At 33.2% G+C, this 17,255-nt stretch overlaps 1 protein-coding gene across 1 annotated transcript in view; it reads right to left on the minus strand.

Annotated features, from left to right (window-relative positions):
- Positions 1-3,243: 3,243 nt before the first annotated feature.
- The window catches only part of LOC122791184 (calpain-13-like), a 1,289,367-nt gene continuing 1,275,355 nt past the window's right edge, over positions 3,244-17,255 (minus strand). The window contains exon 22 of the mRNA XM_044058898.1: positions 3,244-3,701. Coding sequence (XP_043914833.1) covers positions 3,675-3,701 — 27 coding nt within the window. The 3' untranslated portion in view covers positions 3,244-3,674. The remainder of the gene's footprint in view (positions 3,702-17,255) is intronic.

Consider the following 17,255-nt stretch of genomic DNA (forward strand, 5'->3'; position numbering starts at 1 on the left):
TGATTTATTGCAGCTGCTGGATATGCCACACTATCTTTATAAGCCATGAAATCTCTGCTAAGCTTCTTCTTTTTTCTTTATATTATGTTGGCTGCCCCCTCTATAGAGAAGACATAATGGAATTAACCTCAGCATGAATAAGTGATTACTGCAAGTGCTGAGAAATAGAAAGATCAAGGGCTTTAATTTCACAATTTAAAGCCTGCAACATCCCTTCATTATGTCTAATCAATAACTTAATCAACTCGATACCAGTGTCATTATAAATTATAAAGAAACACAACGCTGCTCCAGTACAATAAAGGCTGTCCCTTTTCCACAAACCACCACTGCTGTTGCAAGCACAAGGATAAACGATGTTCCCACGAAGATAAAAATATATTATTTATTAACAAAAGACTTGTAAAAACAAAACAAAGTTACTGATTAAGCGCTTTCGTCTCCTTAACGGAGACTTCTTCAGAATCTAATTGCTCTTGTCAGTCCTGCATTTTATACATTTTGAAATAAACCTTGTTAGCCTGTTGGCTAAGCAATTAAACAATTAATTTAATTAAACAAGCATTCACTTGAACCAATTGGGTTGATACCATAATAAAAGGGCTAGCTCATAATTAAAAGCTGTACAAAACTGCTCAATAAATATGGTGAACAATAAACACAAAAGAACTGATAAATATAAATATAAATATAAATAGTACACATCCCCTGGTCTCTTAAAATTCAATATTATATCATACCATCAATTAAACATTATATAAATATTATATAAATATTAATAAATATTATTTCATTTTTATAAAGAACTTGAAAGTTAAAAATGTCAACATTTAAAAATGTTAAAAAATGTATTGTTAACCAGTAAAAAGTTAAAAATTGAAAAGAAATGAATAAACAACCAAGAGATAATATCTCTAATGTCAGAATATATTTAACATTTTACTTTATTCGGATCTATTGCTAATAGTTTTAGTGCAGGGGTAATGGATATATGGTCATTTAGTCCTTTTCCACTACAGGCATCTAGCCTTAACTGCCAGATCATTTCCCTGTATTCTAACTTTGTTTCCCAGTCACCCCCTCGGTCCATGGGCTCTACCTCCTCTACCACCCAAAATTTAAAATCAACTTTTTTACATTCTTTAGTGTCATAGACACTTTTTTTCAACCGCCCTAAAAAAAAAGAAGAAAAAAAGTATCTATGACACTTGGGATATGTTTAGGAATATGTCAACTAAAACAGATGTTTTTAAATGTGATATAAAATTTAGTTTTAGAAGGAACAAAAACATCAAAAATATTATTGAGAAAAGGAAAATCTTGGACAGGGGGGCTAACAAGAGACATGGTACTTTTAAATCTGGCAGATGTGCACAATGTTCATATATTGCAGAATTAAAAGAAGTAAGAATACCAAGTCTACATTTAACTATAAAAGCAAAAAAATATAATAGTTATTACTCTAAAGGTGTTGTTTACCTAGTATTTTGTAAGGCCTGTGGGAGTTACTACATTGGTAAAACCGAAAGACATCTCAGAAATAGAATATGTGAACACATCAGGGACATTAACCGACGCAATGACAATAATGCATTGTACAGGCATGCATTAGAATGTAAAAAAGCTGATTTTAAATTTTGGGTGGTAGAGGAGGTAGAGCCCATGGACCGAGGGGGTGACTGGGAAACAAAGTTAGAGTACAGGGAAATGATCTGGCAGTTAAGGCTAGATGCCTGTAGTGGAAAAGGACTAAATGACCATATATCCATTACCCCTGCACTAAAACTATTAGCAATGGATCCGAATAAAGTAAAATGTTAAATATATTCTGACATTAGAGATATTATCTCTTGGTTGTTTATTCATTTCTTTTCAATTTTTAACTTTTTACTGGTTAACAATACATTTTTTAACATTTTTAAATGTTGACATTTTTAACTTTCAAGTTCTTTATAAAAATGAAATAATATTTATGAATATTTATATAATATTTATATAATGTTTAATTGATGGTATGATATAATATTGAATTTTAAGAGACCAGGGGATGTGTACTATTTATATTTATATTTATATTTATCAGTTCTTTTGTGTTTATTGTTCACCATATTTATTGAGCAGTTTTGTACAGCTTTTAATTATGAGCTAGCCCTTTTATTATGGTATCAACCCAATTGGTTCAAGTGAATGCTTGTTTAATTAAATTAATTGTTTAATTGCTTAGCCAACAGGCTAACAAGAGGTTTATTTCAAAATGTATAAAATGCAGGACTGACAAGAGCAATTAGATTCTGAAGAAGTCTCTGTTAAGGAGACGAAAGTGCTTAATCAATAACTTTGCTTTGTTTTTACAAGTTTTTTGTTAATAAATAATATATTTTTATCTTCGTGGGAACATCATTTATCCTTGTGCTTGCAACAGCAGTGGTGGTTTGTGGAAAAGGGACAGCCTTTATTGTGCCGGAGCAGCGTTGTGTTTCTTTGTGGTTTGTGTCACTGCCTTGGACTGTGTCATTATAAATTATGTTAGTTTCTTAAAAAATGGATCTTCATCATTCAGCCCATTAGGGTATTTATATACCCTCAAACCTTTTGCACTATGTTCAGATTAATGCACTGCTCAAAATACATGCTATGAAAGGAAATATTCTGAAACTTGTTACGCTTTTTATCAATTAGCTTTAACTGCTCAAAAATATTGGGGTGATAAGAAGCAGAATTAACATGGCTGTTATAAACATTTCCAACAGCACAAAAAGGATTAACAGAAACATTCAATTATTTTTAAAACGAGTACCTGTATCAGCAGTGTTAGTTATATTTCTTTCACCTAAATATCCTTCTCAAGCAGCCAAAGAGGGGAGCAAACCTGAAGCAACAGCAGCAAAAGTCCATTAACTGAACAGTATTTTGAGAAAACTGACTATTAAACATAGACATATATGACTGAAAGGTATCTAACATACTTTTTATACCTTCCATAATGCAGCACAACTCAGCAGGTAGAGAATGAACAGAAAGGGGTGGTGATTATAAAAAATGATTTTGAGGAGAGAAACATTTTGGCAGCTTAGGTTGCAAGCAGATAAGCATCCTGGAAACAATGACAGTATATGTATTGTGTTTTTTATAAGTATATGTAATGTTGCTTTAAAAGCTGCTTTGCTGAAGTTTTTAGATTTTAATTGTTTGATTGTTCAATTAATTGTTTAACTGAGTATATAAAACAGTATATACAGTTGGTTGAAATTTTGTCATTTTATTCTGATGAAGTCTTTGGACAAAAGTGCTAAATAAACATTTCCTTTACTGGAGTGCCTTCTGTGGATGTTGCTTTGTGTATATTACAAAATATTAATGCTCCTTTGGACATATTAAAACACATGCATTGAAATGCTATGTGCAAAGTCCATTTCCACTTCTAAAGTACAGTGTAAAATATTTAATCGTTATGATATTTTGTTACAATTATTATACATAGCATCAATGAACAATAATGTACACCAATGTAAAATAATGAACTTCAAAATTTCTTCAAATGACAGATTTGCATTTTGTTTTAAATCATTCATTTAAATGAAAAATGCACTAGATTAATTGCATAGAATTATTCATAATAGCAGGAGACCATCAACAGACAAAGAATTATTAATCTTCAGAACTGTATTCCGTTATCAAGTAGACATTACCAGGTGCATCCACTGCAAAAAAGAAAAAAATAACAGTACATCAGTTAATGAAATCTCATAAACAAGGTGTATTAGTTCTTTAAGTTTATTTTAGCAATACATAGAACACTTACAAGGCTAGTTTGACTGCTTATTCTATCTAATGTCCATGGCTATTTTGTACTTGTACTTTTGTTTGTTTGTATTTTGTATCTCTTGACTTTTCTAGCACCTTTCAACTCTTCACTACAACTTTTCATTTACCAGTGTTAGGGTCTGCTGTGCCAGGTTTATTGGAAGCCTTTCCCATCTTTAATCCTACAATCCTACCACACAGTGATTCAACACAGTATTCTGTATCTGGTCTGGTATCTTCAAGCATACCTCTCAACTGTCCAGATTTTTGCAGAATGCCCAGATTTTTGGGTCATATTTTTGGTCTGTTCCTCATAAAATGTGTAGTTTTCTGGCAAATCACTGGCTTGATCTGAGGACTGAAGTCATGAAATAATAGCATACATTTGAGTTTCAGACTTCAAATCCTTCAGAATATGCATGTTAAAACAAATCCTGTTACTCTAGTAACTTTATAAGTTTGTAAGAGCAATATTTAAAATAGGTCTATATTTCTGGGCCTTTGTCCCCCCATTTTGTAAGGTTTTGTCCAGATTTCTTGCACTTAGAGGCTGAGAGGTATCAGAAACACATTTTGTAACAACAGTGGCTGAGATTCACAGACAGATTATGTGGTATGCACTGTCCCATTTCATAGTCATCCTGCTACTCATTAACAGAGCTTTGCACTTCCTAGCAGTGAGAGGCTTTGGAGTTGCATGAAAATGTAAGGTCTCTAAATGGGCCCTATACTAATGAGCCCCCTTATCATTCAGATGCACTGCTGTCGGAGGAAAATTTCACAGGACAATGATTTATAGATGTCTGTACTACACACTATCCATGCAGAGCAGTGCACAGAGTGCATCAGTTCACACAGCTATTTGGATACATGCACCTATGCATGTAAATGTGTGTGTGTATGTGGGAGGGAGATAATCTGTGCAGGAGAACAAGAGGTATTTTCCCTGCTCAGACATCTAATCCAATTAAACAGTGTAATATTCATTTATGAGAAGGTGTGTGTGTGTGTGTGTGTGTGTGTGTGTGTGTGTGTGTGTGTGTGTGTGTGTGTGTGTGTGTGCATATGCACATGTTAGCTCTCATGCAAATGCATGACAGTGTGTATATGTATAATTTCTAATATTGAAAAGCAGAGCCTTAGTATATCAGAGCTACAGACTATAGTGGTTGTAATTTCTAATATTGAAAAGGTGAGCCTTAGTATAGCAGGGCTACAGACTATTGTGGTTCTGCTCTGTTAAGCAAATTAAAAATTAATTAAATAAATAAACAGTCTTGATAAAATTTCAACATTTATTAAAAATTAGACATGTGGGAGATAGAACCAAAGTCAGTAATGTCTCCCCGAACAAACATTCTCCAGGTATTTCTATAAGAAAATACAATTGAAAATAAGTGTTATTTATCAGACCACTACCAATATCCATTAAAAAGTTGTTTACTTCCTTGATCTTAAATGTAGTTATTTATTAGAACAGTATTAAATATCTAAAATGAAATATGTCACTGTCCTAAAATAGGTTAGTTAAAACATCCTTCTCACAAATCAGTATTAGTAATGTTACAATGGCTAAATGTTCATATGAGAAATTAGAAGGAATGAAGTCTTAAGCAGTCTAGCTGATACATTTTAATCCGTTCACACATTCCAGCTATCTAGCAGTTTCAGCAAAATACAGAAACATGCACAGACCATAATATGTATTTCTGAACATGTGCAGTTGTTTACTGTTTAAAAGAATCCGCTGACATGGTTCAAAGTTTAGTCATGCATACTGACCACATATTCACTTCTTTCTCTGAAATGTGCAGATCATCCTCAACTTTCTTATTATTATTTCCACCGTAGCTCTATGCAGGCTCCCCATCCAATACGCACTGGAGTAAGTAATGTATGTAAGTTGTTAATGTGTGTGTGTGTGTGTGTGTGTGTGTGTGTGTGTGTGTGTGTGTGTGTGTGTATACCATTGTGTGCTGATATGTGGATGCATATGAGTGAGTTTGTGCATGTCATTTTGTGTGCATATCGCTTTCTGCTGTTGTGTGTGTTTGTGCTATTCATAGACATTTTGCACCATGATATAGGCTTGCCATGTCATACAGTGGTGTATCAAAGCATGCTTTGAATCATGAAAATTACAGCAAGCATTTTACTTCATTAATGGACTATATATGCAAATCATCCCCCTGTGTGAATGTATGCCATTCATAAACATGTCTGAACTAGAGTACTAGATAGTCTCAGTAGGGTAACCTACAGGAATTCAGTTGCACACCGTATGATTGTTCTACCCTTGGCAGCTCAGAAATCTCCCTTGCCTGTTAACATGTTACTCAGCTCACAGAGCTGAACATCATATTAGCACCGTTTTAAAGATATAAAGAAAAAGTTTGTTGCATGGAAGGAAAATTCTTACAAGCAATGGAGTCCCTTATGATGCAGGCAAACCTGCTATCACAACCAAACTTGTCTCACTCCACTTCCAGTGATGCTAGTGAGCTTTTGTCAGTGGGAGCTTACCCAACCTTTCATTACCACAGTAACGTAGTAACCCCGTAGTCCACCATCTTTTCAAGGAACTGAAAGTTTTTATAAGGCACTTCCAACGAAAACAGTGGAGTATAGAGCAACAGAGACAGGCAGATTAGTAGGGCATATTGTATATTACTATGAATTTACATGTAGCTCCATAGTAAGGTGTTAAAATACCTTTCTGACCCACCTGTGTAGCACTGTCTTACATAGCATAGTCAGCGTCATCAGCACAGAAGTACCTGGTATTCTATGTCATACTAGGTGCTCTTGTGCACCATTCTTGAAAGTATAATGGCCAGTATATGTACTGACACCTGCTAGCCAGAATCATGTTCACGGATCATGGGCATCGGCACTAGCATTCAAGGCATATAGTGTGCAACATACCTGTATGCATCTGTGCACTATGTCTATGAATAGCCAGGCATATGTGTGAGTGTTGGGGGGACTGTAGGACTTTGGGTGCTCTGCTATGTACCAGCATTACTTCTTACCACATGATGTTTTGGCACTCCACTGAACAGCTAATTCAACTGTTTATTTGAGTGACTCAGAGTCATCTAAACTTTATTTTAATGTGATCTAGCAACAAGTAGATTGTGGAGGTCTATGAATTGCATTACATCACAGATACAGAGATTGCTCTGTCTCTGCAGAATGGTTTGTGCTTCTATGCAGCAGACTATGAATCCAAGCCAGTGTCTCCTAGTTCAACTCTTATTATGCTCCTGTGATGTCATACTGATGTACTAGTCTGAGTTCACAATATTAGACCAAGAGGTATCTGCCCTGCATAGCTACTTTTAAGAAGTTTTCTAAATATGTCATGGATATCAGTAAAATTACACATAGGATGGAGAAAGATTAAGAGATTACCTTTTTATAGAAGATGTTGTTAAATGAAAAATTATATACCAATCCATGTGGTAAGATAAAATACTGATTTTATTTTTATGGGTTACAGTATACTATTAGGCATGCTAATGCACAGGAAAACATGCAGTTCACTATTGTCACGGTACTCACTAAGCAGTTATATATATTTAAGCAGTTCTATAATTTTAGGCAGTTTGACAAGTTTGATTTCATGTACCACATTCAAACATCAGCCATTATTTTCATCAATATTCTTCATGGAAAATATAGCTCTTTGTTGGTGTTTCATTGGCATGTGGTGAAATGCTTTGCCAAAGTATTTCTGTAGAGCTTTGGCAGACTTTTGAAGTAAATGGCATATTACCTAACCAGTTATATATAAGAGTGAGTCTGGGATTCATAAGTATCAGTACAGAACTAAGAAACTGGATAGAAGAAATAAAAATGTTCTCAGTCCATTTAGTTTTATACACACGTCAGGCACATTTTTATCAATCAAAGGATAAATTCTGAATAGCAATCAATAAAGAGCTAAAGGATTTTATTTGGGAGGGAGAGTGGGCAAGAATGAAGTGGGATAAATTGATCCTCCCAATAGAACAAGGAGGTTTAGGATTACCTTATTTGGGGGGATATTTTAGAACTGCACAGTTAAGACTCTTATAGATAACACAAGCAGAAAGCTACAATTCAAAGTGGAAAGGAATGATGATAAAACAGGTGGGTAATTCAAGAAATAAGGAAAGAATGTCATTTTGGACTCAAATCCAGAAGACGAATATTTATTTATTTTTGTTGACCAGGAAAGTTTGATTGGGCAGAGCCGATTTTCAGCGGAGGCCCAGGGAGAAAATCTCCACCACAGTACATTTATATTAACAAGTGGATTTCAGACAGTTCTCAGAACAACAACAGTTACATTTCTCATGAAACAAACATAATTACAAGACAGTTATATACAGTAAAGTATTTATATCAATAATTATGTCTGTACAGATACTTCAGCTGTAAAATCTTACAGCCGTAAATGGACTAATACTGGAGAAGACAAACATTGTAAATAAGTTTAGTGTTCTTTCATTTCAATAAAGAAAGGTTTACAAGTTCAAGATATGTAGTGAAGTTAGTTATAAAACTATGTAAGAAGGGAGATTTTAGTATTGTATAGGTTTGTAAAGAGTTCAAGAGATATAGTGAAGCTATAAAATTATGTAGGAGGGAATGGAAGATAGTATTGTATAGTCATACAGAATATTATATTCATACAGAAACAGAAAGTATACTGAGAACTAAGCCAACACAGGAATGTAGAAAGGAGATTCTGCATTTATGGATGACTGCAATAAGGGGTACAGAAAATAGGCAAGGAGGGGCTGAAATTTACTAGCATAAGCTGGCAAAGAAACCACAGTATTCGGAAAAAATAATTAGAGGGGAAAAGTAATAGAATGGGAAGAGAAGGTGTTTGTATTCCAGGCTAGTGATTGACTTCCCTATCAGGGACTGATATCATAGTATCGACAAAGATGGAGAGGGGAATCCTAAATGAACGACCTGCACTGGTTGAGTTTTTAATTGAATCTAGATCAGAAGCTGTTGTTAAAAAAAGCGTAATTAGAAGGGTATATGAAATATTGCACGATAACTATAGGAATCAATCAGAATAGCTCAGGAAAGATTGGGAAGACAGATTAGATATGCAATTCACAAAGAAACAATGAGAGGACATATGTATGGTTCCCAAATATACAACAAAATCTAGAAGATTTTGGATTTTTGACTAGAAGTGTTTGCATAAATACTTTTATATCCCAAGCAGGATTTTTTGTCAGGTAGATGTCAAATGTTGGAGGCATAATGGGGAAAAAAGGTACCCAGGAGTGTATATTCTCACACTGTAATGAGTTAGCAGACTTTAAAAATTCCTTACAGAGTACTCAGACTAATACTGGGCGAGAAAATGAGTATAACTAAGGAAATTATTGTTTTGAGCTGGGATACAATATCTGAATTGGCTTAACATGGTAAGGCCTAGTTAAATTTAACTATGGTGGCTGCCAAAAAAGCAATTATTAGAAAATGGAAATTAAAATCTAAACTAACTATATTTGAAGTAATGACTATAGTAACAGAGGTAAAAGTGTATGAAGTGGTAAACTTAGAAAAGGGTAGGAGTAAATTATGCAGAAAAGAAGGGAAATTATAGGAACGATACATGCAGAAATATGTTTTGGAGAAATGAGGTTTATGAGAAGGCAGAAATTGAACAATTTATGTAATGTTGCTTTGATTATATAATATATAACAATATATGTGATATATATTGTTTGTAAATGTGAAATTATTAATATGGTTTGATGACATTTATGTAAATGTAAATATGCCTAAGTCACAAGTGATAATTCAGTAAAGCTAAGTTTGCCTAAGTCACAAGTGATAATTCAATAAAGCTGTTTACAAAAAAACAAAACAAAAAAAAAAAACATAAGCATCAATACAGCTTTACAAGTAGAACTGAACCAATGTGCTTAGTTTTGTCACTGCACCTTTTTGTGACTCATAGCCAGTGATATTCCCACAAGGGTATTGTCTCACTACTGTGGAATCAGCATGACTATGAATTGCTCATTTGATAGCTTCACCTAAAACATAAATTTGAAGATACAGTACACAAAAGTAAAACCACTCGACTGAGTAGTTCTGATAGACTGTCTGACCTAAGAGGTAAATCTAAACATGTGGCGCACAAAATCAAATACTGTATGGATCCAAAAGCACTTTAAAATAGGAATAGAATATGTATAAAGTACCACAGAAACTCATATAAATGAAGGCAACAAGTATACCAACAAATGAACCACCCGAAGAAAAATGATAGGGATGGAGAAAGTATTACTGCTTACATATGTTTTCATTTCTTGGGACTGTTGCTCTCCTTATATGCTGAATGGACCAAAGTGATTACTCTTGTGAATAGTTTTAAAGTCTAACAAGCATATCATCAGCTAAAGTAACAAAATATGGGACAGGGAAAGTACTGTTTGCACATATGCATCTTTCAGTTCTTGGAGTTGCTACCTACCAAAATGATTATATTTATGAATATATCTGTGTCTGTGTTACATGTAAAGTTGTGCATATGTTTATGAAACACGGTACTACCGATATGGTAGTCTTTCCATATTGACTCATTCACCTCCCAGAATACAGATGAGATATTGTGTAGTGCTATTACCTACTTGTAAACCGAACTATGCAACAACACACAGTACTTTGACCAAACAGTTCCTTAAATGGCTACCCTGGAAATTTCAGATAAAAATGCCACAAAATTAAAAAGTTATAACCTTGCACAGCTATCAATTAGTTAAAAATGGCTGGAGGAAATATTTTACATTAAACACATAAAATATATAATTGCCATAAATAAACTTCAAAATGTAAAATTCAAGCTGCAAAAACTACAGATTCATAGGTTCATAGGTTCATAGGTTCATACTAGGCTATCTGCCCAAGGGCATTTATAAGCCTAGCCCATAGTTATGTGGCTTTCACCACCCCTTTAGTTTGAATAAAAACTATGCCTATCATTTTGCTGTGCCTCTGTCAAGCAGTGACGCTGAAGTAATCCCTGGGGTATATCTGCAATCTCCCATCCATTGGTCAAGATTCCTCTTGAACAAGACCAGAGAGGTGCTCTGCCTCACATGTACCGGGATTTTGTTCCACAGCATAGGGAGTCTCTGGGTGATGAATCTATCCCTCCAGCACGTTCTATTTATAACCGTGTCAAGGTTTAAGTCTCCGCCCTTGTGGTTCTGAGGGATCTAGATTTTTGAGGTGAAGCATATTCATCAAATCTGGGTTTGACATGGCCTTATATGTCAGGCACAGGTCACCTCTGAGCAAGCGGTATGAGACTGAATAGAGCTGGAGTTCTTTCAGTCGGGCAGCATAAGACATATTTTTGAGACCCTTTATCCTTTTGGTGAGGAACTTTTGGGGCCTTTCAAGCTGCAGCAGGTGTCTGGTCAGATACATTCCATTGTACTCAATCATAGGTCTAATAAGTGATGAGTACAGGGGGACGATGACCTCCCTTGATCTAGATGTGAATCCCTTCATGATCAGGTGGGTGATATAGAAGGTTTTCCTAACTACTTTAGCAACATGAGTGTCAAACGAAAGGCTACTGTCAACCTGGGTCCCCAGATCTCTGATGACTTTTGAGGTGTGCATGGTACAGATATTAATTAATGCACAACCAGGGAATGTAAGACACTCACTCTTCAGCCTTGGGCCTTGCAGTACTCCTGGATGTGCAGTAATATCTGTACCATGCACAGACCCTCATACCGTATTGCATATACACATGCCATATTGCATATACACATATATATGTGTGTATATAAAGAGATGGATAGATAGATATAGATATATCTATACACACTCACACACACACACACACACACACACACTCACACACACACATACACACACACACACCCATAGACACACAATTACAGTTCAGAAGAGCAAACCGTCACATGATCGAATGCTTTTTACTATAGCAAAAAAGTGAATGCCTAAAAAAACAAATGGTGTAATGGTGTTTCAGCTGGTTACTTTTTGTATGAAATTGCTTTGTGGTGGGGTCAGTTATTATGCCAGTGAATAGCTTTATTATTTCACATAAAATAACATGCCCATTCAGTGAAAATCTTCTAATGCATAAGCAGTATATCAGCCTTTAATGCCAGTCCATTCAGCATATAAGAACAACAGTGCAAAAAGCACTTTCATCTATTAGACAAACTCTTACCAATAACTACCCTAAACTCAGCTCAAACTACCTCACACTTCTACAAATTATAGAGAACAAAATATCCAGAGTTTCCCTTTCACAAGATAAAGGTACCACTACAATCTCCAAAACCAAATGGATGCTATAAGAACTGATTTTTTTAAATTAACTTGTTAACATTCAAACTTTTAAGTAACAGGTACTAACCCTTAGACAAAAAAGTGAAAAAACAATCAAGTAACTCATGACAGAATCATAATATAACCCTTCTATGTAGACTCTTACTTTAATGTAACAACTGCAGAAAAAATCTTTCACCAAAATATCCACTGAAACATTCTGACCAAAGATAACAAAAACATGTCATGCATTGTCAGCATTAGGGGAGACAAATTCTCAAACATTGCTTAATGGATGCCTAAGAGTGCACATTACTTGCCACCTATAAATCATGCATATGATAACATTTTGAATGCAAAGTCAATGATTCTGTTTTACTTTTCCCTACTAACTGGCTCTTACTTTCTTGTTTTATTGACCATATATCTTTTCCCAATACTGCTGCAGTTCAGCTCTAGAACAGGCCAAAGTTTGGCACAGAAAAATCTTGTCTCTTTCCATTACAGAAGGCAAAATTCACTTGAAGGGTAGTACAGGCTTTTATGGTGCATACATTTCATCACCTAATTTTCCATTTTAGAAAAAGCTAGCTGCAAATGTAGGGAGGAAATTATTGCATATTGTATTAAAATGGCTAAGTGAATAACCTTTCTTTGGTTCTACTCAAGTTTTGCTGTGTTTCTGAGGCTCAGCTGGTTGAAGATTCAAACAGATTAAAGAACAAAATCAACCAAATGCCAAAAAAAAGCAAAACAAAAAAAAAGAGATGGGGTAAGTTAGTAGTAGACTGTGATGACTGAGGATTTTTTCAGTCACACAGTCAAGTTGCTGCCTTTAGCGTGGTTTTTCCAAAAAAATAGCCAACTGAAAAAAGAATTGAAAAAAAAATGTTTTTTCTTCAGGGGGCAGGCCAGTCCATTCCTGCATGTAAGAGACTTTGCCATCCATGCCCCCTTCATAAATATACTAACTCCATGGGGAAAGAATTTGGAACACACATAGCTATCATTGTATCAGTGGTAATTTTCTTTTTTTTAAAAAAACTTTCTTTTTATTAATTTTCATAAATCATGAACTTCTTACATCATGCAGATAATTATACATAAACATAACACTAAATATTAAAACTATATACAAAAGATGCTCATATCATTAGACTATTCTGTTTGAAATCATTACATTTTATCTAATAGCTTTTTTAGTTTCATCCAGAATATCTTCCTAAGTGTCATTCTTGTTGTTCTAGAAGCAAGAGTTAAAAGTTCTCTATTACATACTGTTTAGGACAATAATGTAAATTCAGCAAAATATACAATTGTTTTGGTTTTCCAGTTTAAAGTGATGACTTTTCTTGCTATAGCCAAAAGAGACCAGAGAAGATGCACTTGTGATTTTGGTATGCAATCTGGCACTAGAGCATTAAACAACAAAAGTGCATCTGTTATTATACACTTGTCAGTCCATAATGCCTTTATAAAATCTCTAAATTTCTACCAGAATGGGACAATCACTCTGCATTCAAGGAACATGTGTACCCAATCAGCACAGAGACTCTCATCACATCTCCAACAATTATGACTAGCTTTATTTGACATTATAGCAATTCTCTGTGGGGTAAAGAAACTCCTGTGTAAAAACTTCCATGTAAATATTTTCCAATATGGAGATGATGTTGTATGATTGATTGACCTGAGTTTTACTAATTTATCATTTTCAGAAAAATTAAATCTGTTCATACTTTCTATATAACTCCATAAAGAGTCTTCAGGCTGTTTTAAGTCAGCTCTTAATGTCGTGTAAATTTTAGATAAAGAGAACCCCATGCTAAATTGTGATGTATTTAATTCACATAAAAGAAAGACTATTTTAGGCTGTAATAAAATATTAGTCACTTGGCTCATTTTAAATTCCTTTATTAGATGTTCTCTGAAAATTTGAATATTTAACCAATTATTTTGATTTGTGTTATACTTTGCTAAAAGGCTTGTAGTATCATGAATATTATTTGTACTTAGGAACTGATGCCAATTATTTAGTCCATTGCCTTTCATTTCCATTATTTTATTCATATTAAAAGAGTCTAGACAATTCTTCGTGTGTGCTATTGGGAATATTAATATAGAAAAATGTCTTGTTATGTTATTTATAATTTTCCTAAAATTGTTTAGTATATAGCTAACATAATGTGGTAACTTCTCATGTTTATTTTCTTTATATACGGAGTCCTTTACTACTAAAAAAAGTTGTTATTTTCAGTAAAAATATCATTGTTTACTGTTTCATCAGCATTAGATAGTAGAATATTCATGTGTAGATTTTTCCAGTTTGAAGTATACGTGTTACTTAACCACTTGCTTATGATGTGAAGTATAACTGATTCAGCATAAAGTTCTAAGTTTGGAAATGTAATTCCACCTTTTTCCCAATTTCTATTGTGCCAATCATATTTTATTCTTGTTTTTTGTGGGAACCATAAAAACTTAATTAGAAGTGAGTTGAGCTGTTTTATTACTTTTTTTGGAGGCTAATAATTATTGTTTGAATAAGAAACAAAATTTTAGGAGGAATACACATTTTTATTAATGTTAGCTTTTCTTCAAAAGTAAAGAACATTTTACTCAATTTGTTTATATATTTTTTGATTATACCTAACAAATTTCTATAATTGACTTGTATAATTTCTTTCCAATTAGGTTTTATATATATTCCTAAATATTTAAGAGTGTTATTCCCCCAACTAAAATTACTGTGTTTTCTCCATTCAGAACTTCCTTTTTTATTTACCAATAATGTTTCAGATTTAGTGCTGTTGAATTTTAGACCTGAAAGTTTCTCAAAATGTCCTATAGCTGTTGTAATATGCCTTATTGAAGAGTCTAAATTTCGTATAGTTAATATTATATCATCAACAAATAATTGTATTTTAGAGGCATCATTTGAATTAACCATAAAGCTATTTATGTTATTATTTCTTATGTAATTTGCAAACGGTTCTACTGACAATGCAAATAACAAAGGTGACAGAGGACAACCTTGCTTAGTTCCTTTTAGTATTTGAATTTTGTTAGATAAAAAGGCCCCAATTTTAATATACGACAAAGAGTTTTTATATAAGCTATTTATTAGTTCTATGAAATCTGTGGAGAAATTAAATGTTTCCAAGACTTTAAATAGGTATGACCAAGATAAAGAATCAAATGCCTTCTCTATGTCTAAACTAATAATTGATAATTCTTTTTTATTTTTATTTGCAACATCTATTAAGGTTAAACGTCTGATGACATTGTCCTGAACTTTCCTATTCAAAACAAAACCCATTTGATCATCTGCTATTGTTTTAGGGATGAATTGATTCAATCTTTTAGTAAGTATGGAGGTAAAAATTTTATAATCTACATTTAGCAGAGATATAGGTCAATATGATAATACTAATTTAGGGTCTTTATCTTGCTTTAGAATGGGAGATATTATAGCATACTTCCATGAAGGAAAGATATTTTTATTTTCCTAAATTCTTCAAAAGCTGCCTGTAAAGTCTTTAAGGTGTCTTCTGGAAACAACTTATATATTTCTCCTATAATCCCATTTAATCCAGGTGCCTTATTGTTTTTAAGATTACAAATACATTCTTTAATTTCTTTTAATGTTATTGGTTTGAGCAAATTATAATTTTGTTCCTTTGTTACTCTTTTGTTGATATTTTCATTCAAAAAATTACACTTAAGCATATTGTCTGCAGAGTCACTATTTGTATTATTTACCTTCTCATAATATACTCTGAAGACCTCCAGAATTTCTTTGTGTTCCATTACATGTCTTGTTTTAACTCCTATATTATCAGTGATTTCTTTTATATGACTCAGTCTAGCTAAATTTTTTGCTTTGACTGCCAACCTATGTACATTTTTGGGGTTCACTGAATAGGATTGAATTTTGAATTTTTCTAGATTTATTGTCACTTTATGATTTACAATTTCTGCATATCTAGTATTTAATGTTTTAAGTTCAGAATTAGTTTTTATGTCCTTGGTGCTTAAACTTTTCTTTATTACGTCTATTTTTAGTTGTATTTGTGTTAATTCATTTTCCCATTGTTTTCTTTTGTTTAGAAACCAATTTTTGATCTTACCATATAAATAAGATTTTAGTGAATCCCAAAGTATAACCTTTGAAGTTTCATTATTATCATTGATATCTAAAAAATATTTTATTTCACCAAGAAGCCACTCTTTAAATCCATTAAGTGTAGTAATGTAGACAGGTAATCTTTGCCACATTATTAAGTCTTTAGGCATGATATTGACCTTAGAAAATAAGGCATTATGATCTGACAATGGGCATGAAATAATTAACACTTCTTGTATCTTAGAAAATATACTGTTAGTAATTAGTACTTCATCAATTGTTGTTTGTGTACCATACCTATATGAATAATGGGTGTATTCTAATGAGTGTGTTTCTTTTAAATCATATATATCCCTAAGACATAATACATTAATAAAATTCTTTAACTTTTTAGCTGCAGGGGAAATTCTAAATTTATCATTTTTGGTTGTATCTTTTTCAGTGAGAAGGCACTTGAAATCTCCTGCATGTATTATTTCTCCTTTGGATTTGGAAATTATTAACTCTAAATGATTCCTTGCTGTAACTGCTCCAAAACCAGGTATCTAGTAAGAATTTACAAGAGTTACATATCTTTTGTTTATCTCCAGAACTGCCAGGCATAACATGCCATTCTTGTCTGAGTAAGTATCAATGACTTTAGGCATTGGTAATGTTTTTCTCCATACTATCATCGTGCCTTTTCTCTTGGTTTGGTAGTGGGATTCTACAAGGACCATATAAACATTAAAAGATAATTTATCTATATCCCTGTTGACAATATGTGTTTATTGTAAAAAACCTATATCTACTTTATTCAATTTCAAGTATCTAACTATACTCCCTCTTTTGACAGGATTATTAAGGCCATTGACATTTAAAGACATACATTTATAAGAGAACATTTAGAATGGTACATATATATCTACTGAATTTAGTTATCAGCAGGTAAATAGAAATGAATAAGAAAATCATAACATATATAACTATATACAAAACTAAACATGGA

This window comes from Protopterus annectens, chromosome 1.part2 (genome assembly GCF_019279795.1).
Source record: "Protopterus annectens isolate FY-2018-M chromosome 1.part2, PAN1.0, whole genome shotgun sequence".
NCBI classification, from domain to species: domain Eukaryota; kingdom Metazoa; phylum Chordata; order Ceratodontiformes; family Protopteridae; genus Protopterus; species Protopterus annectens.